The sequence below is a fragment of the Gadus morhua genome, chromosome 8 (genome assembly GCF_902167405.1).
Source record: "Gadus morhua chromosome 8, gadMor3.0, whole genome shotgun sequence".
Classification (NCBI taxonomy): domain Eukaryota; kingdom Metazoa; phylum Chordata; class Actinopteri; order Gadiformes; family Gadidae; genus Gadus; species Gadus morhua.
In genome coordinates, this window is record NC_044055.1 from 28,429,721 (window position 1) to 28,454,836 (window position 25,116).

General features: G+C 45.0%; 1 protein-coding gene across 1 annotated transcript in view; it reads left to right on the forward strand.

The window, feature by feature from the left end:
- The window catches only part of LOC115548971 (uncharacterized), a 138,740-nt gene that overhangs the window by 3,699 nt on the left and 109,925 nt on the right, over positions 1-25,116 (forward strand). Inside the window, exons 8-23 of the mRNA XM_030363930.1 lie at positions 425-567; positions 649-808; positions 933-1,016; positions 1,099-1,227; positions 6,974-7,090; positions 7,180-7,272; positions 7,580-7,794; positions 16,021-16,214; positions 16,506-16,790; positions 17,103-17,338; positions 17,774-17,938; positions 18,236-18,313; positions 19,808-20,182; positions 23,359-23,715; positions 24,122-24,463; positions 24,575-24,706. Coding sequence (XP_030219790.1) covers positions 425-567; positions 649-808; positions 933-1,016; positions 1,099-1,227; positions 6,974-7,090; positions 7,180-7,272; positions 7,580-7,794; positions 16,021-16,214; positions 16,506-16,790; positions 17,103-17,338; positions 17,774-17,938; positions 18,236-18,313; positions 19,808-20,182; positions 23,359-23,715; positions 24,122-24,463; positions 24,575-24,706 — 3,105 coding nt within the window. The remainder of the gene's footprint in view (positions 1-424; positions 568-648; positions 809-932; positions 1,017-1,098; positions 1,228-6,973; positions 7,091-7,179; positions 7,273-7,579; positions 7,795-16,020; positions 16,215-16,505; positions 16,791-17,102; positions 17,339-17,773; positions 17,939-18,235; positions 18,314-19,807; positions 20,183-23,358; positions 23,716-24,121; positions 24,464-24,574; positions 24,707-25,116) is intronic.

Genomic DNA, 25,116 nt, shown 5'->3' on the forward strand with positions numbered 1-25,116 from the left:
CGTGCCACTGACTTTAAACCGGGTATTTCCTGGTTTGTGGCACCAGGGAACGTTTGCACCAGAATACGCCTCCTCCTTTCGCCAAACCGCCCCTTGGGGCGCAAGATCCTTCCCTAATTTACCGACGCATGGCGCAGGAGGGAAAAGAACGCTCTGCGGCAGTTGCAAACTAGCAACGACACATGCGCCAGTGGTTAAGTCAATTGCGCCGGATGCAAGATAGGGCCCCTAGTGCGCTAACCCTGTAGGCAATACACCTTGAATCCAGGTTTGATTCTGATTAAAGCACCTGCGGCCGTATGCTACATGTCATTCTGTCTCTCAAACAACCTTTTTACTGTTTTCACTGATGTTTTGTGCAGGGCTCCACTAACAGTGCTGTGTTGCTTTCTCTCCTGTCACTGGTCGACTGACATGATTTAAGAACTTGAAAAAGAGCCAAGTGGTGGTGAAGATGGTATTCTGGGAGCCCAAGAGCTTTCCCACAGAGCTGGAGTTTGAAGGATCGGTGGAGGAACTGAAGAAGGACCCGAGAATGTACCAGAAAACTGCTGTTTTGCTGCTCAGGTCTGCAATTAGGAATTTTTGATTGTAATGTTAAGGATACGGTCCAACTGATTGTAAAAACTTCAACATTTCCTACAATAGGCAGCCGTTCAAGAACTTTCCCCAGAGTTTACTCCTTCGCCATACGTTCACTGTTGACCACTTCAAGGACCTCTACATCTTAGAGTCCAGAGCGGGTTTTCATAGCAGTGGCGAGGTCATTCACACACTCACACTGGGATACAAACCACCAAGACCTTTTGTGAGTTTAGAGCAACATGCCCAAATCACAATGATGGAATTGTACTTATTTTTGAGCTTAGTCTGGAGGAACCAATCGTTCATATTTAGACATACTGAGCTCATCCTTCCTTTGTTTGTTACAGGTTCGCTCGGCTCTGGTGCACCCATTCAGCTCTTACATGCTTCCAACTGACTCTGAGCTATGCTTAACCATGTTCAACAACCAGGTAGCCCATCAGCAATGAATAACTCATTATTAATCCAGTCAGAGGACCCAGTGGTTGATGCCCACACCCTCATCCCCCCCAGACCCAGAGGGAGGTTCAGGGGAGGCTCCGGGTAGGAAGCAAGGAGAAGATTAACTTCAATGGGCAGCTTCTCCAGAAGCCTGGACAGAGAGGCATGAGGGTCCGAGCCAACCTCACCCACATCCTCCAGGTAGACCAACCCAGAGGAAAAATCCTATCGAAATCTGTTTTAACCATACATGACAGCAAATATACAGAAAATATGCTTTGGTCACATACGTAACGATGCTACTGTTTAAAGAGCACCTATTATGCTTTTTTGACTTTTATGACCTATAAACATTATAATGATGTATAGTCATGTTTAACCGTACTAAAGTGTCAAATAATGACGTACATGCATTTAGACGTATTCCCTGCTGACCGTCTGGGGTGGCTGTGCAGAGCGCTAAACACTAGGGACGCCGGTCGCGATTCACTTGTTAAAATTTCCGGGATTTATCTACGTAGAACAATCTGGATTTTCCATGTATGGTAGTGCTGCAACATGCTCTTCCGGAAGGTAACCAATCACAACGGAGTGGGGTTGGCAGGAGGGGGGCCAGAGGGCGGAGAAGGACGAAGCCGAGTGTTGACAGGGAATGTCGAAAGCGCCCAGATTAGAGGAAGAGTTTCCCGAAAATCGACATAGTTTCTTGTGCTGTGATTCGTGTCAGGTTGCTCTATAGGAGTCATTAATAAGAAATTAAGACCAGAAAAGTAGTATAATATCAGATAATAACAGATATCAGATGTCACTAACAAGGGGTAGGGGTTAAGGCCTGATTCCACCGGACGCGTTACGGCAGCGTTACGGCTGCGGCACGTCTTGGCCGCGGTCACCGCAGCAGATAGGTTCCACTCTAATCAATGAGACCATTTCCACCGGGCGTGGCTGCGGAACGTCTCAGCAGCGTCCCAGGAGCTGCTCGCTGTGCCGTAGCGCTATCATTCCGTAGCATTTCTATTTTTGCTGCAAGCCGTTGCTGAACCGCGTCAATTTCAACAGAGCAGATCGAGCAGGGCAGGAAGTGAAAAAGTAAAAGCCATAGAGCATCCGGTCAATTTTCAAAATAAAACACAATCCTTAGCTCATGTAGCCTATCACAACTTCCCATCAACATTATTACGTCATGACCGGTGGCACCAGGTCAGCAGTCAATCAATCAAAGGGTCTCAAATTATCCTTTTTATAAGGACAATGTCAGAAAAGGACAAAGCCTGACATTTAATTGCAGTAGTTTTGGGAGTGGAAGGTGAGTACATTAGGTTTAGGATTATCGTGTGATCTCGCGTGAATACAGCTGGTCCGCAAGGCAGCGCTGCGCTGCCGTAACGCACCCGGTGGAAATGCAAGCAGGGCAGAGTCGCAGCCGTTCCGTGCCGCAGCCGTAGAGGCCCATTCACACCCTACGGTAAATACGGATACGGACCGTTTCGTCCGGTCCCGGAGGTGTTTCGTCCGTAAATGGGTCCGTCGCCTCTGAGCTTACGAATCCGGAGTCCTCCGGGAGAACCGGAGCAATGCCACCGGAAGTCGAGGGCGGCAGTATAGAGTCGAAAGTCAGACCATTCGCGAAAATAGATAGAGAAAATATATTGTCACAATATATATATATATATATATATATATATATATTATTTGACGTTTTGTACTTATATTATACTATATACCTGACATTTTTATTTTATTGTTTATTGTTATTGTTCCCCTGCTTTAGCAATGAGTTGTAACTGGTCATTTAATAACATTTTGAGGAGATAATCTGCGGGTTGGTGAGGGGTGTCACATGCCACCCCACACTTTTTGCACTTTTTTTTTCCGATTTCGGATGACGCAAAGCAAAATCATCTCTACAGATGTCATGTTTGCGATTGTCGATGCCGTTAATTTGTGAAACGACAGCCACCGCCCTGTAGAGAATTTATTGCGTAACATCCATAGCAACGCTGAAACCAGACGGAGGTATGAAGGGTAGTTCCGGGGGCAACGTTTGGGGCGACGGACGATTTTTGTCCGGATCCGGAGTTATGGATCGGCCTTTAAGGCCCATTCACAAACTACAGTAAATACGGATACGGACCGTTTCGTCCGGTCCCAGAGGTGTTTCGTCCGTAAATGGGTCCGTCGCCTCTGAGCATACGAATCCGGTGTGCTCCGGGAGAAACTGAGCAATACCACCGGAAATCGAGGCGGCAGTATAGAGTCAAAAATCAGACCATTCGCGAAAATAGATAGAGTAGTATAATATCTGTATAAAATGTATAAATATTGTATTTAACGTTTGATACTTATATTATACTATATACCTGACCTTTTTATTTCATTGTTCCCCTGCTTTGGCAATAAGTTGCAACTGGTCATTTAACAACATTTTGAGGAGATTATCTGCGGGTTGGTGAGGGGTGTCAGAGGCCACCGCAATAAGTTGCAACTGGTCATTTAACAACATTTTGAGGAGATTATCTGCGGGTTGGTGAGGGGTGTCAGAGGCCACCGCATTTTTTTGCAGATTTCGGATGACACAAAGCAAAATCTTCTTTACGGATGTCATGTTCAGTGGCGTCTTTGCATTAGGGGCCAGTGGGGCACGGCCCCACCAGAGAACGCTGCCGTGCAGGGCACAATTATACTTTTTTTTTTTTTTTTTAAATGTCATTGAGCATAAGTTAATAATACATTAATTGTTAATAATTAATTACATGTCCGCAGTTTTAATTTGATGAACGCAATTGTTGTAGTGTAGTAGTTGTGTGTGAAATAGTTTGTTGCTCCGTCTCGTCTGTTCCGCTCGGTGGGGCCCAGCCGAGATGGCCCTGTCTGCTGCAGTGTAGAAAACTGGTGCTGTTGCGCGAGCAAGCGCGTGCGCAGCGCCCGCTTCTGTTTCGGCGGTGGGGCCAGAAGTTTTGGGCCCCAAAGCTCTTCTCATTGGCTGATTTGTAGAAAGGGCGGGGTTTACGCGGGAGCCGATCAGATCTTGCTAGCTAGCTAACGTAGTTACTGTTACAGTTACAGTTACTGTTACAGTAAATAACAACAAATGGACGTTTCATTCATTAAATGATGAATCGTGTTGAGTATCTGTCTCATGTGAGATTTAGCACTTGAACAGAAGTTGGAGATAAAACGTTTGGGACCACATCGCCCAACGGATTTAATCCTTATTCAAGAGGGAAAGGACAAGAATAGATCGTTCAACCAGAAGTGGTTCAAGCGGAAAAAAATGCTTGTGTTTCACCTCAGCCACACAAAGGAGACCAGACAGCACTGTCCTTAAAGCACAGGTAATTACCATCTTAGCCCAAACTTACTTAAATTTTCACCCAGGATTATCCAGGTCTGAATAGGCAACCACTCTATCAGGCTAGATTCATTGTTAATTGTACAGTATGGTGGCCTGCAAACTTAATACAACTTAAACCATACTTCTTATTTTTTTGGTATATTGTGAGTGGTGACTTTGTATATTGATTGCTGTGTAAAGGGTGTGCGCCGTTGTGTTTTTATTGTTGCCACGTTGTTGTTTTCTTGAGTTTTGATATTGTGAGATCTTGAACGCTGCCATTTGGTGGTGCTATTGCTATAATAGCCTAAATATGTTGTCAGATTCGCGTTTGAGTGATGGCATTATTCAGCTGCAATTTTGGTCCCCTCTGTCACTTGCTACTGTTTTTGTTGTGATAGTAGTAATATGTGGTATTTCTGGATTGCGTTATAATATTTTCCTGCATGGGCCCCACCAGAGTTTCCAAACCAAAATCGCCACTGGTCATGTTTGCGATTATCGATGCCGTTAATTTGTGAAATGACAGTCACTGCCCTCTAGAGGATTTGTCGCGTAACATCCATAACAACGCTGAAACCAGACGGAGGTATGAAGGGTAGTTCCGGAGGCAACGTTTTGGGCGACGGACGAATTTCGTCCGGATCCGGAGGTATGGATTGGCCTTAACGCGGCCGTAACGCGTCCGGTGGAATCCCGGCGTTAGAGCCAATGGGGATCAAACACAATGGCCCTCATTTATCAAACGAGCGTACGACAGAAAACGTGCGTAAAATGGATGTACGCTCATTTCAACGTTGAGCTTGGCATTTATCAATTTGAACGTGAGCGCAGGCTGCGATGAAATCTCACGTCAGGTCTGAGCTCGTGTACGCAAGTTTTTTTGATGATGAATAGTGCAGCACAAGTAGCCCATGTTCAACATCTGTATTAATTACTAAATAAATTGGAATTAGCCCAGCCGTTCAAACAATTACAATCAAGTCAGGCCTAATTAAAAACAGTATTGCTATGAAAATAATTAGAATGTGACAGGTGAAATGTTTATTCAGCTGTCTATATTAACAGGAGCTTTGCCAAATAGGTGGTCGTGTCTCAGCGATGGCAGATCTGGCTCTGTTAAGGACCTCAACGCACAGACGAGAGAGTTTTTCGAGACCGCGCCGATTTTTTTAAGGAGGGCGATGAATGGCTCTTGAGTCGTTTTCGTCTCCCAAGGCATCTCCTGATGGAGCTATGAAATGCTTTGGAGCCACAGTTAAGGCGAGAAACTAGGCGATCAAACGCAATACCTGTGCAGGTTTGCTCTACCTTGGGATTTTTGGCCACCGGGATCTTGCAGCGGGAGATCGGGGACAGGTCTGCTATTTCCCAGCCAAGTATTAGCCGAACCATGCCAGCAGTTTTGGCAGCTATAATGTCCCTCTCCGAACGTTATATTAAATTCCCATATAATAACGATCAGCAAACTGGAATCAAACGGGATTTTTATGCTATTGCTAGGTTTCCAAATGTGATTGGTGCGGTTGATTGTACCCATGTGCGTATGAACCATCTATTAATGATTACGCGTACATCAACCGCAAAAGCTACCATTCAGTTAATGTTCCGATTATTTGCGATGCCACGTCAATCCTGAACATGGTAGCCCGATGGCCTGGGGGCACGCACGATTCTTTTATTTTCCAAAATAGCAACATTGGGCATCGTCTACATCAGGGCGCACTACATGGTCAGAGTCATCTCGGTGAGTTACGCTGCAGTCGCACTGCACCGGCCTCCTCCCGTTTCTTGCTTGGCCGGCTTCACAGCCGCAACACGTTTTTTGGTGCTGAGCTGAGCTTCATGTCGGACCATTTTTTCTTCACCTTATTCGGAATTAAATAACTTTAACGGAATGCAAACAATAGCATATATGAAATGTTTTAAGCTGGATAACAGAAGTTGTACATTTAATTTATTATTTAATTAATTTAATTAACAAACCTCTTCCGTAGCCCGACGAACATTGGAAACACAATTCACTGCAACAGTTATTTCCTTCCATATAGCATTATTTTGCTGGCCTTTAATGCCAGCTATAGGCTACCAAATAAAACCAGACGGTTCGCATCCACCAGTGACCCGAGCGTCTCCATTTGGGTCTCGGAAAAATTCCTCTATTTTACCGTTGGACGTTTCTCCATGTCGTAAAAGTTAGGGGCGAGACTTCTGAAGACGTGCTTTTATATGGGCGTGTTACGTTAATTACGATCGATCTCAGCCGCCGTATTTATCAACACCAAGATCCTTCGTACGCTGGGATTGGTGTGATACGAAGGTTTCGTAAATCTCACGTGGGTCCTATCGTAAGATAAATCATGCGTTCAGATTTGAGCTCATTTCTACGTTCGTTTGATAAATGAGGGCCAATAACTTTTGGCTGGGAGTTGAACACCCCAACAACCACAGTAGTCCAACCTCCTGCACAAAATCCCCAATGTCTTTGTGACGTGCTTACTTTTTTCTTCTTAATAATTAATTAGTGGTATATGTTACTATCATAGCGAGGGAGACCACCAACTGGAACTTGTTCCAACTGGTCTTAATCTGCTGGTGTTGTTACTGTTCCAGCTGCAGCTGCCCTCCTCTGTCCTGCTGGAGGGCGAGGTGCACTGGACCCCCCCGGACAGCAATGCTCTAGACTACCTGGCCAGGGGGAGGCTGAGGGTAGAGCGACAGGAGAGCCAGGTGAGGACTACTCATCCTGAACATGTTGGGAACATGTGGGGGACCGATGGGTTAATAAATGCGTTTTGTATGATATTGTTATTTTTCAGTTTTCCTTGCACCTGAATGGAACCACCAAAGTAATTGGGCTGTATTCCTCTCTCAGTCATCCCTTTAAATCCAAGATCCCCAAAACTGTAGAGGTGGGTGATTGGTTTATTTATTTATGCTTTCTTTGTTTGTTTATGTGTTTATTGAAATAGCGCGACTTTGTCTAAAGATATTTATGTAAAAAATATCTATTCATATAAATAAGGAATATTACTTCTTGATATGAGAAAAGAAAACCATCTTGTGTGAATATTACCTTCATGACAACAATGTGTATAATTATAACTAGTATTTATTAAACATTTAGTTTATAACATGTATTTCATCATAGTAAATATCCTTAGTGAGAAACCCTTCCCCTGTCCATACTAGCATGGGTCTTCCTCTTTGTCCATCAAGGTGACTGCCACGCTGTACACATGGCGGTCGGGGCGTGGCTTTAGCGGCATACACGTGGTGGCTGATGGCAAGGACAGGGCTCGCCTTGGGGCCAAGCTGTCCCACTCCCTGAGCGGGGGGGACAGAGCTGTGGGGCTGAAGCTCAACCTCTCCCAGAGCTTGTTCCCCAGAGCAGACCTGGCCCTCAAGCTGACCGCTAACCTGTCAGAGCACTGGTACGTCAGGGGTTTAGTTGTTTTCTGACCTCAGCATTTATTTTATTCATAAGTATGGGGGTGGGAGTGAACAGAGAGTTCATTCACTCATGAATTAATTCGCTAATTCACTCTTTCACGCAGTCACTCCTTTTCATTCCTCATTCAGTATCCCACAAATTCACTCGTTCATCAGTCTCCATCATACTGCAGTCATTTATTCTTTACTTGTTCATTCATACACCCTCTCATACACTAATTGGTTCCCTTTTCACTATTTATATTATATTATTTATTTCTGGTTGGATGCTGGGCCTCCTGTACTCATTTGTCCCTTCTGTGAGATGTTTCTAATATGGATCGGTGGTAACTAGGTAACATGGTTTACCCTAAAACCAATGGGCCTTGTTTATCTAGTAGTAGCTGTCTTCCTTCTCAACACTAGCTAGGTGTGGGGACTGCCACATTCAGTGCACTCCACCTTGTTAGCTTACAGAACCAAAATGTAAACAACACCAGTGCTCACCTCCATCTCTGAGAAGGAATAACTTCTTTTTAGGGCACTTCTTGTCAGCAAAGTATTTGATTTAATTTTAAATCCTGAACATGGGAAGATACAGGCAGCAGTTTACCAATCATACATTCAATGAGACAATGGGTGTACATGATTCTTATAGGGAAACCTTGACATCGTGGGAGATAACAACAAAGGAAACAAAGGTGATAATGGGGGGAATTAAGCACATTTTCGTGCAAATTCATCAAATCGCCAAATTTGCACAGATGTAGCTCAGGTCACACTGAAATGATTTAGCTAGGGCACCGGAGCCAGTGACCCTTGGGGCCAAGATGGCGGCCAAATTCAATATGGCCGCAGCCTGAAAAGGGTTCCGGCCTTAACTTTTGAACCACATGAGTAACAAATACAAACCTTGCATATTTTTCAGCTTAATTGGTCATGGGAAACACATAGGAATGTTAATATTCATGACCTGGTGCGTCTGGACCGCGCAAATTCATCTACATGCACCAAATTTGGTACAGATGTAGCTGAGGGCATACTGAAATGATTTAGCCAGGGCGCCCGAGCCAATGCTCCCAGAGACCAAGATGGCTGCCAAATCCAATACGGCCGACGCCTGGAAGGGATTCGTCCATAGCTTTTGAACCAGATGAGATACAAATACAAACTTGTCTATTTTACCTTTTTTGACCATAGGAAACCCATTGGAATACTAACATTTATTATTGGGTGTATCAGGACCCCCCAAATTCCCTAATTTCAATATGGCCGCTGTCCGAAAAAGGGTTTTGGCTACAAATTTTTAACCAACTGTGCTACAAATAAGAATGCGATGTCTATTAAATGTTTATTGACCACAGGAAGTCCATTGCCATATTTATCTTTGTGCTTGTGTAAGTCTGTTATGCCCTGTTTACACCTACCCGATAGTGGGCCCCGATGGTGCCCGATGGCTAAATCAGCAGCTATCGTTATAACATCGGCAAATAGCGTGGTTGCATCGGGAAACACCGTTACTCTTCCCGGGAACATCGTTAGACAACGGGAAGAAACGGGAAGAAATGCTCAATGATCGGGCAACATCGGCAAAGAACGAACATGTTTGTTAATTTTGGGTCTATCAGGGTAGAATCGGTTACCAGGTGTTGCTATGGGCTAATCGGCTATAATCGGGAATAGAACAGGAGTATAACGTAAGACATCGCAAATCGTTCGGGAATTTTCCTGGGCACATCGGCTATATTCGTTAATCTTCCGCGCTTTATCGTGTTTTATCGTCTTTATATCGGCAACCTCAACACACGAAAGACCCTCGAGAACCCTAGACAAATAACGATTGTGAGTGACCAGATTGTGTTAAGGAAGACCCTCAATCTGCCACTTGGGTTTAAATAGGGGGTGATGGATGGAGGTCCTACTTTTATAATTACAGGGTACTTCGCCCATTTAGAACCGGCGTTCTATTATTATAAAATCGCTATTGTAATATAAATAAATATATAAATAAATATCAGTCTAAACCAGTCTCCCCTTTGCCTTCTCCCGAAATGACGCCAAATGACGCCGAACGCGTCATTTGACGTGTTTGGCGTCATTCGAAATGACGTCAAATGACGCCAAACGTACTTCGGGTGTCTTCCCTGGCATAAATCGTTATGTTATCATTATAACATCGGGTATGTGTAAATGCTACCCCGATAAATTGACCCGATCATACATTTTTAGCCCGATGTCACCCGAATCACCCCGATTTCCACATTGGTGGTCCATCGGCCATTAGCGGCCATTAGCGGGATGGTGTAAACGGGGCATTACCTGTAATCTTTCAAGACTGTGGTTGAAAATCCTTTTTTACCACAACTATTCTCAGTGTTGATTAATTACCTTATTAGAGTGAAATGCTTTCAGTGTACCACAGGTGAATACATTCAAAGTGTAATCATATATGAAAGAATAAGACACAGCTATTATTGCAAGGCAATGTTTATATAATGTCAAATTGTTAAAAGAATAATATAGTAAATTTCTCCAAAACTCTAAAAGGTTTGCTTAGCATAACAAAAAAACAGCAATAACATAAAAAACAACAGTGAATTCTCATGGTCTCTCACATGAATTAACATTATCACCTACAATCACCGGATCACTTATCGTCTCTACCATCATTGTTTGTACAAGCATCCTCACATGCACATATAAAAGTGCAACCAACTCCGGCTTTACAGCACTTGCAGTGCCCTCTACATGCTTTCTTGCACAGTGGAGTGGGACACTGGTGTCTCCGAGATTAGTCCAGTAAGGTTCCCAAGTCTTGCTCGTAGAGTCCCGATACCATCCCCATGCATTGAACTCTGGGATATCTTGCTAGACAGTAGTTGCCTGATTCCAGTAGAAGCTGGCCTGCAGCAGTGCTCTTTTAATGTGCTGAATCAGTACAGGGGTGGGTGGGAGGCAGGTTCTCGAGAGACATGGTACCATTCGAGAAAAGGTGATGTCTAGCTTCATCTACGAGGCTGGAACCACAGCTCTTGCTGTACATGATGACAACCATACACTCCAGTCTTTGGACATGGACGTCATTGTTGATCTGTTCAGGGTCCGAGGTGAAATGATAGGAAATAAGCGCCCCTCCATATTGCTCTCCGATTATTGTGATTATTATTAGTGGTTGGGATGCAAGAAATACCAAAAACCTTGAATGGAAATCCTCTAGAAGCGGATGGCAAGGATGACAACATCGCTGACGACAGTCCGTAAAAAAGACAAATGCCTTTTTATGGCCATTAGCCCCAGCACGTGCAAGATGCAGGAATATTCTTGTATATGCTTCTTGTACAAGGCTGAAGGGCAGACATGTCATACTCTGGTCTGTTGGAGAGTACAGCATATTTCTTGGTGGAAAGGAGGAGTATACCTGACATGCCATGCTTGGTTATCTCTTCGCTGATATATACAAATAGTTCTTCCTCATTTTTCAGGAAGTCACTGTTCCAGTTACGTTTTGGAATTGGAGTTCTCCCATTTACTTTAGTTCTTGACCCGGTTCCTTTGCGTTGGTGAGTTTGTGCTTTGAGGTCCTCTTCTGGATATGTATCAAACACAATTTCCAATCGCGTGACAGATTCATAGCTCATGTGTGACCTCACAAACCCAGCAATATTAGTGTTAACATAGTCATAGAATGTTTTTCCATGACTATAGAAAAACATATGGTTTGTATCAGCAGAGCGTAGGCGGCGAGTGGGGAGTGGTGATGGAGGAGATCTTTTATTTTACGACGGTGCAATAGTCGAGTGTGCAAGTGATGAAGGCGTGGATGTGTTTCGGCAGCTGAGGATGAAAGGGTGGGTCGAAGGCGTGCAATGTTGCGGAGGTGGAAGAAGGATGTTTTTCTGACGTTGTTCATGTGTGACTTGAAGGAGAGCGTGGAGTACCGTGTTCGTTTGATATGGTGCTCATTGAGGACAGAATGAGCACATCCTGAAGTTAGAACCATTGCCTGGGAAAGGATGGTGGTCCAACCTGAATCACGGAGCAGCTTCCCCACCATAAGATGAGCTTTGTCTTCAATATTTAATGCTCCCATCATCAAGACGAGCTTATCTTCACCGAGTGTCTCAGGATATTGCCATTGGAGCTGCTTTGCTATGGCATACAATGGTTGATCAGCACCAAGGACAGCAATCTGGCCGGGATTCAGGAATGATGTGCCTTCCTGTGCTAGTGCCATTGCATGCCTCACCATGGATGCAGAGGCTGCATAGGGGATATACTCCTATCTCAGCACAGGGTTTCACTGTGTCATCATTCAAAAGGTGTGGGTTAAAACCATTACCAATTATCAGGTAGTTGTTCTATTGTAAATGCAAATTTGGGGTCTAAAAATAGGCAATCACAAATGTAAGCATTCCTGTGTGTCATGGTAAATAAAATTAAATAGACATTACGTTTTCATCTGTAGCTTATTTGGTTCAAAATTTGTAGCCAAAAACCTTTTTGATACAGTAGCCGGATTGGATTTGTGGGTCCATATTAGGGGTGTGACCGGGTACACGTGTACACGTGTAACCGGTTAGTAAATCATAACCGTTTAGGAAAAATCAGTAAACGAAAACCGAAAAAAAAAAATATATATATATTTTATCAAAAATAACACATAGGCTACTATTTATTTAGCGATTAATAAAGCTACAAATGTTCCACTTGGACAACATTAAGGAGCTAAAGAATGCATGCGATAAATGTTGGGTAACTGAACACCGGGCATAGGCTACGTCATGTAACGTGGCCACTGAGTCACATGTGTAACGTAACAGCCAATCAGCGTTCAACCGTCAAACTCAGTGCAGTGCAGTCCGGGGTGAACTGCAGCTTGGAGGAGAAAGTGAATGTTGACGTTTGCGACTCCCGGAGCTCTATATATGATATAATAGTATATAATATGATATTTGTATATATAATATCACGGCCAAAAGCTCTGTGCGCCTCCGGATGGCCGTAGCGCGGGGAGCTCTCATAGGGATTGGGCTTCTCGGGGTTTGTTTACCGGCGTTGCTATGTTTCCGGTCTTGTGTGTTCCAACGGTTTATTAGGTAGGCCTATCTAATAAATCTCTCTCTATTCAATACTTCATTCACTGCCTCTTCCGTGGTCATTACAATATTATGAATATACTGCGTCGGGTCCTCCGACGTCTCTCGGGCCGGGTCGGGCTTGATTTTCTGGGCCCGATCTAAACTCTACCCTCCATTGGTCGTATAGCGCGACTGCGGTCCACTTAAAAATAAATAAATAAAAAAAAAGCGGTTAACCGTGTACACGAAAAAAAAGGGGTCGTGTAACCAATTTTTTGTAACCGTTCACACCCTAGTCCACATATACCCAATCATAAATATAAATATTTGTTTGTGTTTCTCATAGCCAGAAAAGAATAAGAATAAGAATAAGAAAAGTTAAAAAAATACATCAAGTTTGTATTTGTAGCTCATGTTGTTCAAAAGCTATAGTCTGAACTCTTGTAGGACAGCGGCCATGGATTTGGCCGCCATCTTGGCCCCGAGGGTTGCTGGCTCCGGCGCCCTAGCTAAATCATTTCAGTATTCACCTGAGTTACATCTGTGCCAAATTTTGCGCTTTTAGATAAATTTGTGCGAAATGACTAATCAAGTAGACTTCTGTGCTTAATTCCCCCAGCAATGAGGGGTAGTGACCATCGTGGAGAGTTTAGGATTGGCCGGGGCTGAAGTTAGCCATGGCGGGAGAGACCAAGTTAATCTGAATTAAACAATGGGACAGGTGGATATGTCTGCAAGGCTGAAAGCAAGGCTGCGAGACAGTTAAAGGTCCCATGGCATGCTGCTTTATGGATGCTTTATGGATGCACATAAAAAGACTCAAGACTCACCTGTTCAGAGTCCACCTCAACACTGCATAGCCACCCTTCCCCTTCTGGCCACCATTGTACACTGTATTGTATTGTATTGTATTGTATTGTATTATAGTACTTAACTGTGTAGCAACTGTAGTAGCTGCTATCATGGCTGTAACACGGGGAATTGGTTAGCCTAGCGATTGTTGTACTTGCACTTGGTTCTATGAACATCCTTTCTGTACCGACAGCGATATATTGATGCACTTCTTATGACAAATGTACTTATTGTAGGTCGCTTTGGATAAAAGCCTCTCCTAAATGCCCTAAATGTAAATGTAAATTTAAATGCTTTAATATAATTTTGATATTAGTGGGCCCCTAGCATAGTATTTGAAGACATTCCCAAAATTCTGCCGTGGTGCAGAATTACAGCCACTACGAGCCAGTCGTACATTGAGCTTTCCCAAAACGCGCCGTTTCAGTGTCTGTAGCTTTAATGCAAATGTAGAGGACAGAGGCGGGTCAAGGAAGAGGGCGGGGGTGTGGCCCTGAGCAGCTTGTGGCCACGGTACTATGCGCTCTGTTTACAGTGGATGTATCGAGGCGCACACAGCCTTTGGCCGTGTTCTGTAAATATTCTAGAACACTCCTGGTGCTCCGGCGGGAGTCCTGGAGCTCTATATCTAAATAATATCATATTATGCATATTATTATATACCTGTATTATCACGGCCAAAAGCTGTGTTCGCCTCCAGACGATATTATGAATCTCAAACGATTGCGTCGGGTTTCCGACGTCTCTGGTTCTTCCACGTCCACATCAATCTGAAGTAGACTGAACCACGGCATGGAGGAGAAAGATCAGTTGCCCGCGATTGTTGACTGCGATTGTTGACCGCGATTGTCTCCCGCCGTAGCCGCGCTGCCGAGGCAGCGGGCAGCGGACAGTGGTCAGTGGTGGTCAGTTTAACACTTGCGTTACAGTCCTGGAGCTCTATATCTAAATAATATCATCTAATACATAGATATCTGTATCATAAAAATACATTTTATCAGCGCCAGCCGGCTGTCCGCTGCCCGCTGCCGGGTGTTGGTGCTTTGCGGTGGTGGTGCCTCGCGGCAGCGGTCCATGTAGGCTACTTCATGGAGTCAAAGCCAAAGTTCCTTTCCCCTAATTCCTTCTCAACCATGGCTGAGATAACCCCCTATACCAGTCTCGTTGTGGAAATACCAGAAACGAGAGTCTGACGTGTTTTGCGCCATAACACCAACAGCAGAACGGTTATCTAAATAACAAAGAAGTGTACAACATTCACTTTACAGGCCTGTAGCTGTATATCTAAATAATATCATATAATACATACATATCTATATCATATAATACATATTATCACCACCAGAAACTGTGTGCGCCTCCAGATGGATCACAAACGACTGTCGGGTTCTTCGACGTCTCTGGTTCTTCCACTTCCACATCAATCTGAAGTAGATTGAACCGCGCGCTGTCCGCTGCCGGCTGCCCACTGCCGGGAGGTGGTGCTATGTGTTGATCGTGCCTCGCGGCAGCGGGCAGCATGTCGCATTCATGTACTTCAGGGAGTCAAAGCCAAAGTTCCTTTCCCCCAATTCCTTCTCAACCATGGCTGAGGTAACCCGAACTACAGTCTTGTTGTGGAAATACCAGGGACGTCAAAGAGCCAACGTGTTATGCGCAACAACACCAACAGCAGAACGGTTATTCAAATAACAAAGACTTGTACAACACTTGCCTTTCAGTGACTGTAATCGCGCACACACAAACATGTGGCACTCGCACGGTCATTGCTCATTGGCTCATTGGCGGGCCAAATTCTCTGGGTGGGCAAAGCAGAGAAAGGGGAGGTAACTTGGCCCCCTATGACGACGTATGGGGCCACATTCCAAATCAGCGCGCCTGAGCTTCCATTTTTTCAAAGGCGAGCAGGATACCTAGTGCTCATTTTACACCGAACACAAGTTTTAGCCACTGTGGGATGATAGGCAGGCTAGGGAAACTCATATTTATGTTAGAAAACCTCATAAAGTGAGATTTTCATGCCATAGGACCTTCAAAGGAATCTACACAACAAAGAAGTCAGTAGGTTGGCGTGGCCTCAGTATCAGACTTGGGGCTACACTTGAAATGCATATGCAAACTATCTTAAAACATTTAAATTAGAGAGGGAAAGAGAGATATCTTTAGGTGCAAGAAGAATGTATAATTTTTTTAGAATTATATATTTTCTAAATAATTGTATATTATAGTTACTATTAATATTTCCAGGACAGTCTCCAACCAAGCAGTGACCATTATCAGCTAATTCTTGTCTCCCAGGGTTTCAGTGCTCGGCTCCTACACCCAGGGGGAAAGGGCCCTGTTGCTCAAGGCCAGGGGCCTCCTGACCCACACCCAGGGACTCCAGCTCTCTGTGACGGGGGATCTCAGGCACTCTCTGGTGGGCCTCAGTGCTCTGCCAACAGCCCTTGGGCTGGAGGGAGCCCTGGGGAAGACGGAGGGACTCACAGAAGGTGGGGCTGAAGGAGGAAGGTTCATAGCAATGCACAAAGGGATTCATAATTCTCAGAGGGGGGGTCAATTGAGAACAACAAACCAATTTAGTTGAATCACTGGGGAAAATTGTGGACTGCATACTTGAACCATTCAAAATTCCTAGTACCTGTGTACATGGCGAAATAAAGAAAATTGAATACATATCAGACGTATACTATTAATCAAGTAGACTAGAAAGTTATTGAGTTTGAATGTATCATAGCGTCTGTTTGTGTGTGTGTGTGTGTGTGTGTGTGGTGTGTTTCCAGGACAGCTGAGACTCCACGTGATGGAGGCCCTGTACCTGGTGGAGTTTAAGCACATTGAAGAACATGGACACACCAGGGCTGGATATGGGGATGAGGAGAAGGAGCATGAGGAAGATGAGGATGACACAGCAGGGGACGGCCCCGGGTGCAGGGCGAGCTACAGGCTGTATGCTCAGTATGGGGACCAATTTGTGTGTTTGAACGCCAGCCGGCAGCTCAACAGCTGGGGGAATGGAGTGCTCCACGCCAACCTCTCTCACTCCTCTGACCTGCTCAGTGCTAGAGGTCAACCAAACCATTTCGCTCTCTCTCAAGCTCTCTCTCTCTCCCTCTGTCCTTGTTTCCCTCTCTTTAGATCTCAATCCCTCACCCTGTCTCTTTCCCTCTCTTCAGATTAAATTTGATTCAACAGAGCTTTGTTGCTATGGAACATAGACATTTACATTACCTGACGCAGTTTTCAAATCAAACTATGGAAAAATTAAATTTCCACTTGGAAATATGTGAATGGAAAATGACAATTTAGGAAAAACCTGCTATAGAGGCCTTTACCTATCTATATATATTAACTCTCCTTCCCTTGGCGTGTGCCTATAGGCTTTCCTGCTAACAACAGTGCCAAGGTGAGCTGGACAAACCAGAGAGGACTTCAAGCATCCCTGTTAGCAGAGCTGCTGGCCGGGCCTGAGGGCCTGAGGGCAGAGCTGAGCTGGGCCAGGATGGGCCGCCAAGCCGTCCCCCGCTGGGAGCTCCACTCCAGGCTGCAGCACCAGAGCGGGCCCCTTGCCATCCGGGGCCTGCCCAGCTCCATGCAGGCTGACGCACACTACCAGGTGAGTCCTGCTGGCTGGGCGTTAGGAGGTGGTTTGAAATATACACTTACTTTAACACTTCAACTACATTGACCTTGAGCTTGATGCTTTTATCTGAAGAGACTTGAAAGCACTCTACATGAATGAATTAACAAATGTGAATTAATGATTAGGTCATGTACCATTATGCCAGGTGTGTCAGTGGATTCCACCAACAAACTAAGAATGAGAATAAAATAAATAATGTGGGATCTTCTAGGCCTTTAACCTAAATGATTTACGGAGAATTCAGATTCATGTCCATCAGGCCCAGTAGGAGGCTCTAGTGGCCTCTTGCTTTAGGATGCCTACAGGTATGCAGTTATTATTGGTAATCGAACCCAGTACCTACGGGTGGAACTCCAACACCCTAACCACTACACTGTCCTATTCCCCTGTCCCCTTCCCATTCCACAGAGAGAGGAGGGCAGAGTCCTCGGAGACCTGGTTCTTCACATAGAGGAGCAAAAAAAGCTGGATGCTCGTTTTATTGCGACAAGGAAGAACAACACAGCAAATGTATCTGTGTCTCTATGGCAACAGATACAGCAACCCAGGGAAGTTTTACCCACATCTCTGCAGGTGAAATGCATCCCACACATGAAACCTGTTGAAAACCGTCTACTCCTTTACTCTACACTGAGATCATTGTAAATCTGTGCAAATATTTATTTTCAAGTAATTACATTGTTTTTAGCGAGGATTTATGTTTGAGAGGATTGATAAATTATACATGTACTCATTACATTCAGATTGCATTATCATATAATTTTGAGGTCAGAACATGCCATGTTGTCTAATGTAGCCATTCCAAGGGGCTCCTCCATCCTCACTCCATCGCCTCCATTCTTTAAACAACAAACTTCCCTGCTTTCCCAGATGAACTGCACAAGCGACTCCTCCACAGACCGCTTCTTAGGTCAATGCTATGGAAGCTTGGTGACCTACTCAGTTGAGGTACGAGCCTTCTCCGTCTCTCGTCCACAAAGTAGGCTCTGCTATGGCCTTGCCATAGCTTGCCTTAGCCTTGACATACAGGCCAAAGGCTGCATCAGCCCTGCTGATCGGGCCGAGCTACGGGCTAAACTAACCCATTCTTCAGGCTCCTACTCACATCCGTGGGCCTGCCCATCAACTCCAACCTCAGGCTTCTGCTGCGACCCAGGCCTCTGAGCTGGAGCCCTGGGACTGTGGTTGGTGGCGGGTCGCTGGAGAGTCAGCAACAGTGTGGGGTGAGGGTGGAGGCTGCTGGGATGTATGACATTTTCTTGGTGAATACGGGACCCCTGGGGGTGTGAACAAGAGAGAGCTCAGGGGTCAGTTGAGACTGACCAGATGGTGTCACATCTGGGCAAATGTCGGGGGGGTGTTAGCTACAGTATGATGCTGACTTATGCTGTGAGGAGCTGGGCAGGCTGGCATGGACGCAAGTGCAGTAAAGGGATAGGACCTCCTTCACCATCCAGACACAAGCCAAGGAGGACGCCCTCAAAGGTTCTCTGCTGTTGGAGAACCAGCAGGTCATCCCTCAGTGTCTGCCGTGGGTGCTTCTGAAGAAGAACCGTCAGGCGGAGCTGAGGAGGAGTTTGGCTCACCAATTGGCCTCGCTGGCCAGGGTCGTCCCACAGAATGTGGACCTCCATGTCTCAGCCCAGCTCCTGAACAATACCTCTGTCTCTGGAAGACAGAGGTCTTTATTCAAAGGCATCCGTGGCCTACGGGTTAAGGAGTTGGACCGGTAACCGGAGGGTGGCCGGGTCGATCCCGACCAGTTGGCAAAAATGTGGACGGGGGGAGAAGTTGTGCAGCACTCTCCTACGTCCCCATCGGATGAGGTGCCCTTGAGCAAGGCACCTGAAACCCCCACCTGCTCCCCGGGCGCTGCGCTGCGGCTGCCCACTGCTCTGGATGTGCCGGTGTGCCCCCAAGTGTGGACCTCTGACAAGGTCCCTCCTCCGCATGTGTATGTGAAAGTGTGTATGTGTTCACTGGCCCCCGGATGATGATGATTTCCCCCGAAAAGGGACAATAAAGGATAACAGGGGCCAGTGGGGGATTGCCTCTGTCTGAATCCGAGCCAAGCTCCGACACAGCCCCACCCAGCTGCTTGAGGCTTACCCCGCTGGGAGGCTATTGGTTAGCATGCTAGCTGGGTCCAGCCAGGCCCGGGGGGCTTGGAGAGAGATACGTGCTCTGTGTTGGTCTTCAGAGGGGAGCAGACCACCAGAGGACTGTTGTGTCGTTTGTTGAACGTTAGATCTGAAATTGAGGAAACGCGTGCGTGTTTCCCTTATTTCATGAGGAAAGAATAGGAAAAAATATTTTCTTCATATAACTATGAATTATATATTAGTTTAAATTCAAATACATAATATTATATTAAGTGAATGCAGGCGTGTCTTTATTTTTTTCCCTCCTTGTTTTCATCAACATATATTGTAATTTCCACAGACTCCTACTCCACGGGAATTCTTCATAAATGGCTTGGTTCTCCAAAAAGGCTGTGCCACCTCTCTGAACACCCAAATCCAGGCTATGGGCGAAGAGAAGGCCAGACTGAGTCTATCTCTAGAATGCCATCCTCACTTGAGCCTCCGGGGGTCCGTTCAGCACTCCATGGAGGCAGCACCGATGCAGGTTGTGCCCACCCACGGGGCTCTGGTCCTGGCCTTTTCAGCTGTATTCCCCCCTGGTGGGTTGGAGCTGGGGCTGGATCTGGGGCAGTGCCATTTCAGGTCTCTCCTTGGGCAGAGCAGGTCTCATGAGATGCAGAAGAGCCAGTCAGCGTATTCTTTCAATGTCAGCCAATACTGCCCAGCTCTACAGGTAGGGGGCGTAGTTATGTTGTGCAACAAATACCTGTTTTGGTTTTATAAGTAATTTGTTTAACTAACTACCTAACCGTGGACCGATGTTTTATCCTTTCCACGCCTTGAGGTACACAGTGTCCTCACACATTATTAGAGAGCAATTGAGTCCATTTGCCATTTTCAACACGACAGAACAATTCCTTATGAGGGGCCGTCTGGGACAGAATTCATACTTGGTCTTACACACACTATTATACTCTCTCACATACACTATTATACTCTCTCATATACACTATTATACTCTCTCACATACACTACTACTCTCTCTCACATACACTACTATACTCTCTTACATACACTACTATACTCTCTTACATACACTACTATACCCTCTCACATACACTACTATTCTCTCTCACATACACTACTATACTCTCTCACATACACGACTATACACTCTCATACTTACATGTAAAAGGAGTTTAATAGTTTGAATGAAACGGAAGTGAGTTTGAATGAAACGGAAGTGAGTTTGAATGAAACAGAAGTGAGTTTGAAATGTTCATAAGAGTCCGCAGAAATCGAATATCAATATTATTTTAGTGTAATTACATTGTGTATATGCACAAGCCATCTTATACAAAGCAGCCGAAAAATAGAAAACCGAAACGCTACTATGTTTTTTTTTTTAGAAAACTGCGATTCAGGGTTAGAATTCTGCTATTGTCGTCTGATTCATTGAATCCGCTGTGTTTGCCAGGGTCTCAGGGTCTTCTGACTCTGGGGAAGAGCCTGCTAGTTTACGCACACCCCTTGCGCATTTGTTTTCTCAACCACACGTGAGACGTTGTTTGACATGCTGGATATCGTCAGAAAGGTATTTTCATTGGCTATTAGGATATCTAAGGCCCGTCCCCGACCCTTGCTGTCTGCTGGTGTAGCTGTCAATCAAAGTATACACGCACCGTTTTGATAGTGATCGCCTCATTGGCTTGTAAGGCTTGTAAACAAGGAAGTATTGGTCTTACAGACATGTGGGAGGGCTCTATGTCACCGTGAGACCCTGGCAAACACAGCGGATTCAATGAATCAGACGACAATAGCAGAATTCTAACCCTGAATCGCAGTTTTCTAAAAAAAAACATAGTAGCGTTTCGGTTTTCTATTTTTCGGCTGCTTTGTATAAGATGGCTTGTGCATATACACAATGTAATTACACTAAAATAATATTGATATTGGATTTCTGCGGACTCTTATGAACATTTCAAACTCACTTCCGTTTCATTCAAACTCACTTCCGTTTCATTCAAACTCACTTCCGTTTCATTCAAACTATTAAACTCCTTTTACATGCAAGTATGAGAGTGTATAGTCGTGTATGTGAGAGAGTATAGTAGTGTATGTAAGAGGGTATAGTAGTATGTGTAAGAGGGTATAATAGTGTATGTAAGAGAGTATAGTAGTGTATGTAAGAGAGTATAGTAGTGTATGTAAGAGAGTATAGTAGTGTATGTAAGAGAGTATAGTAGTGTATGTAAGAGAGTATAGCAGTATGTGTAAGAGAGTATAGTAGTGTATGTAAGAGAGTATAGTAGTGTATGTAAGAGAGTATAGTAGTATGTGTAAGAGAGTTTGAATGAAACGGAAGTGAGTTTGAATGAAACGGGAAAGTTTGAATGAAACGGAAGTGAGTTTGAATGAAACGGAAGTGAGTTTGAATGAAACGGAAGTGAGTTTGAAATGTTCATAAGAGTCCGCAGAAATCCAATATCAATATTATTTTAGTGTAATTACATTGTGTATATGCACAAGCCATCTTATACAAAGCAGCCGAAAAATAGAAAACCGAAACGCTATTATGTTTGTTTTTTTTAGAAAACTGCGATTCAGAGTTAGAATTCTGCTATTGTCGTCTGATTCATTGAATCCGCTGTGTTTGCCAGGGTCTCACGGTGACATAGAGCCCTCCCACATGTCTGTAAGACCAATACTTCCTTGTTTACAAGCCTTACAAGCCAATGAGGCGATCACTATCAAAACGGTGCGTGTATACTTTGATTGACAGCTACACCAGCAGACAGCAAGGGTCGGGGACGGGCCTTAGATATCCTAATAGCCAATGAAAATACCTTTCTGACGATATCCAGCATGTCAAACAACGTCTCACGTGTGGTTGAGAAAACAAATGCGCAAGGGGTGTGCGTAAACTAGCAGGCTCTTCCCCAGAGTCGGAAGACCCTGAGACCCTGGCAAACACAGCGGATTCAATGAATCAGACGACAATAGCAGAATTCAAACCCTGAATCGCAGAAAAAAAAACATAGTAGCGTTTCGGTTTTCTATTTTTCGGCTGCTTTGTATAAGATGGCTTGTGCATATACACAATGTAATTACACTCAAATAATATTGATATTCGATTTCTGCAGACTCTTATGTACATTTCAAACTCACTTCCGTTTCATTCAAACTCACTTCCGTTTCATTCAAACTCACTTCCGTTTCATTCAAAATATTAAACTCCTTTTACATGTAAGTATGAGAGTGTATAGTCGTGTATGTGAGAGAGTATAGTAGTGTATGTGAGAGAGAATAGTAGTGTATGTGAGAGGGTATAGTAGTTTATGTAAGAGAGTATAGTAGTGTATGTAAGAGAGTATAGTAGTGTATGTAAGAGAGTATAGTAGTGTATGTGAGAGAGAGTAGTAGTGTATGTGAGAGAGTATGATAGTGTATGTGAGAGAGTATAATAGTGTATGTGAGAGAGTATAATAGTGTGTGTAAGACCAAGTATGAATTCTGTCCCAGACGGCCCCTCATAATTCCTAGCTAAATGTCTCATCACCTAGTTTATTGATAAAATGAAGCGTATGTGTTGAGTGGCAGATGATTGTTGATGTTTGAGTTAAATGTTATTAACCATCAAGGTGTAAAGTGCTCAAGTCTATTATAGTTGTGAATCCTTACAAAACTAATTACAAAACACATGCATGGCTGCATGTAATGAATGAGTGCAACGTTTGTGCCTTTGTACATATCACTATGAACACAGGCACAAACGTGTGTGTTTGTGTGTGTGTGTGTGTGTGTGTGTGTGTGTGTGTGTGTGTGTAAGGGTGCAAGTGTGAGTGTGGTTGTATGTTCCCACAAACACAATTCCAACACACAGCATGTCTCCCTCTCATTGCTCCTCAGAGAACCCTTCTGCCCGTGTCGTCTGATGTTCACGGCTACCTGTCCATGGGACCCTGTCAGCTGACCCTGGCCGGCGCCCTCCGCCTGGAAGACCTCGAGGCCTCCATTGATCTGGAAGGGCAAACCTGCAGGCCCGTCCACCTTTCTGGGGCCCTAACACACTCCTTCCCCAAGCTGAGGAGCAGAGGCCTGCCCCTGAGGACCACGGTGGAGGCCTCTGGTCCTGGGGCTCCTGGGGAGACGGCTGATCTGCTGATCCGAAGCGGGTCCTGCCACTTGGGGGTTAAAGCCCTCCCTGGGGCGAAAGGGAGGGTGAGGTGGCTGTGGGCTATGGAGTCTAAATGTCCCTTCTTGCAGGTACGTTTTTAGGGTGATTAAGCTTTGAGACCCCTTAAGGTGGCTTCTTGAATATAATAGAATAGCAGAATCAGACTTCATGGACCGGACCGGTATTTGGGCAAGCACTTTAACTTTTCCATCACTTAACATTAGAAATAAAGTAGATTAATAAAGTAGTAAATTACATACATAATGTAATAATATAAAATACAATAATAATAGATAATAAATATTTTATAAAACAATGAAACAATGATCAGAGAGCAATTACATTTGATACAAAGGCCTGCAAAGGAGGATTTTAAAACACTGTAGTGTGGCAAATCCCTCCAGATGGACCGTCTTGTTTCAAGGGGATTCCAGTAGTACTACTTTACTGCTGTAGATATCCACAGAATGTAACTCACCTTCTCTAACCCCCCAGGCCCGTCTGAACGGCTCAGTGACAGAGGACAGTCAGGGCGTGTGGACAGCCATGGTGGACACTGGCCTGGGCAATGAACAGGGTTTTCTTCGTCTTAGTGCATGGGCCGCACCAGAGCTGAGGGTGGAAGGCCAGCTGAGACAAAACATGTCTGTGCTTCTCCTCCATGAGATCCCAGGACATGCCAGGCTGTCCGTGTCGGCCGGGGCTGGACAGCGGGGGTATGCTGGCCAAGCCCTGCTGCACATAGGCCAGTGTACACTGGGGGTGACGGGCGGCATCCTGCCCAGCCCTGGCCTGCAGGGTTCAGTGGTGTATTACAACAACTGCACAGTTGTACAGGTAGAGTGCAGCTGTGAGTGTGTGCACGTGAATGATTACAGGGAAAGTATTCTTTTATCATGGATTTCATTCACCATATGCATCGTACGTGACGTCTTGTTCTGGTTATAGAAGTGGGGGAGTCCAGACAGGGTGCAGTTCTCGGGGTCTGTGGTCACCTCTCGTGGTGCTCTTGAGACAGGGGTTTCCATGGTGCTAGACAAGAAAACACTACAGGCTTCATTAGTCCTGATTAAAACCAAGGTACACAACAGTGCTGTTATGCTGGCATCTTTTGAAGTAAAACATTTATATTTTTAGGATGGTGATGAGTTTTTGTGATGGTTGGCTGGTTGAAGAGTCTGCCCTATTACTCTGGGGCTGGGTTAGGCCACACATTTGTGGAGCATTAACTTATCAAGGAACATAGGATAACCCTGCCATCCCCACACACACTCAGGAGGGACATGTCAGCAGCCTGATCCACTTTTAAATCTAGCCAATAAACTGGTTCACACTCACTACCTGTGCCCTGATTGTGGCGGCATGTGGCAGGGTCAACTTCCAAACCGGTGACCAATGTAGGGCAGTAAACCACGCAGCGTAACATCCTGACCTGTCAGAGCTCCCCATGACTGTGTGGAGTGATGGCTGTTTTATCCTGTATGCCCAGA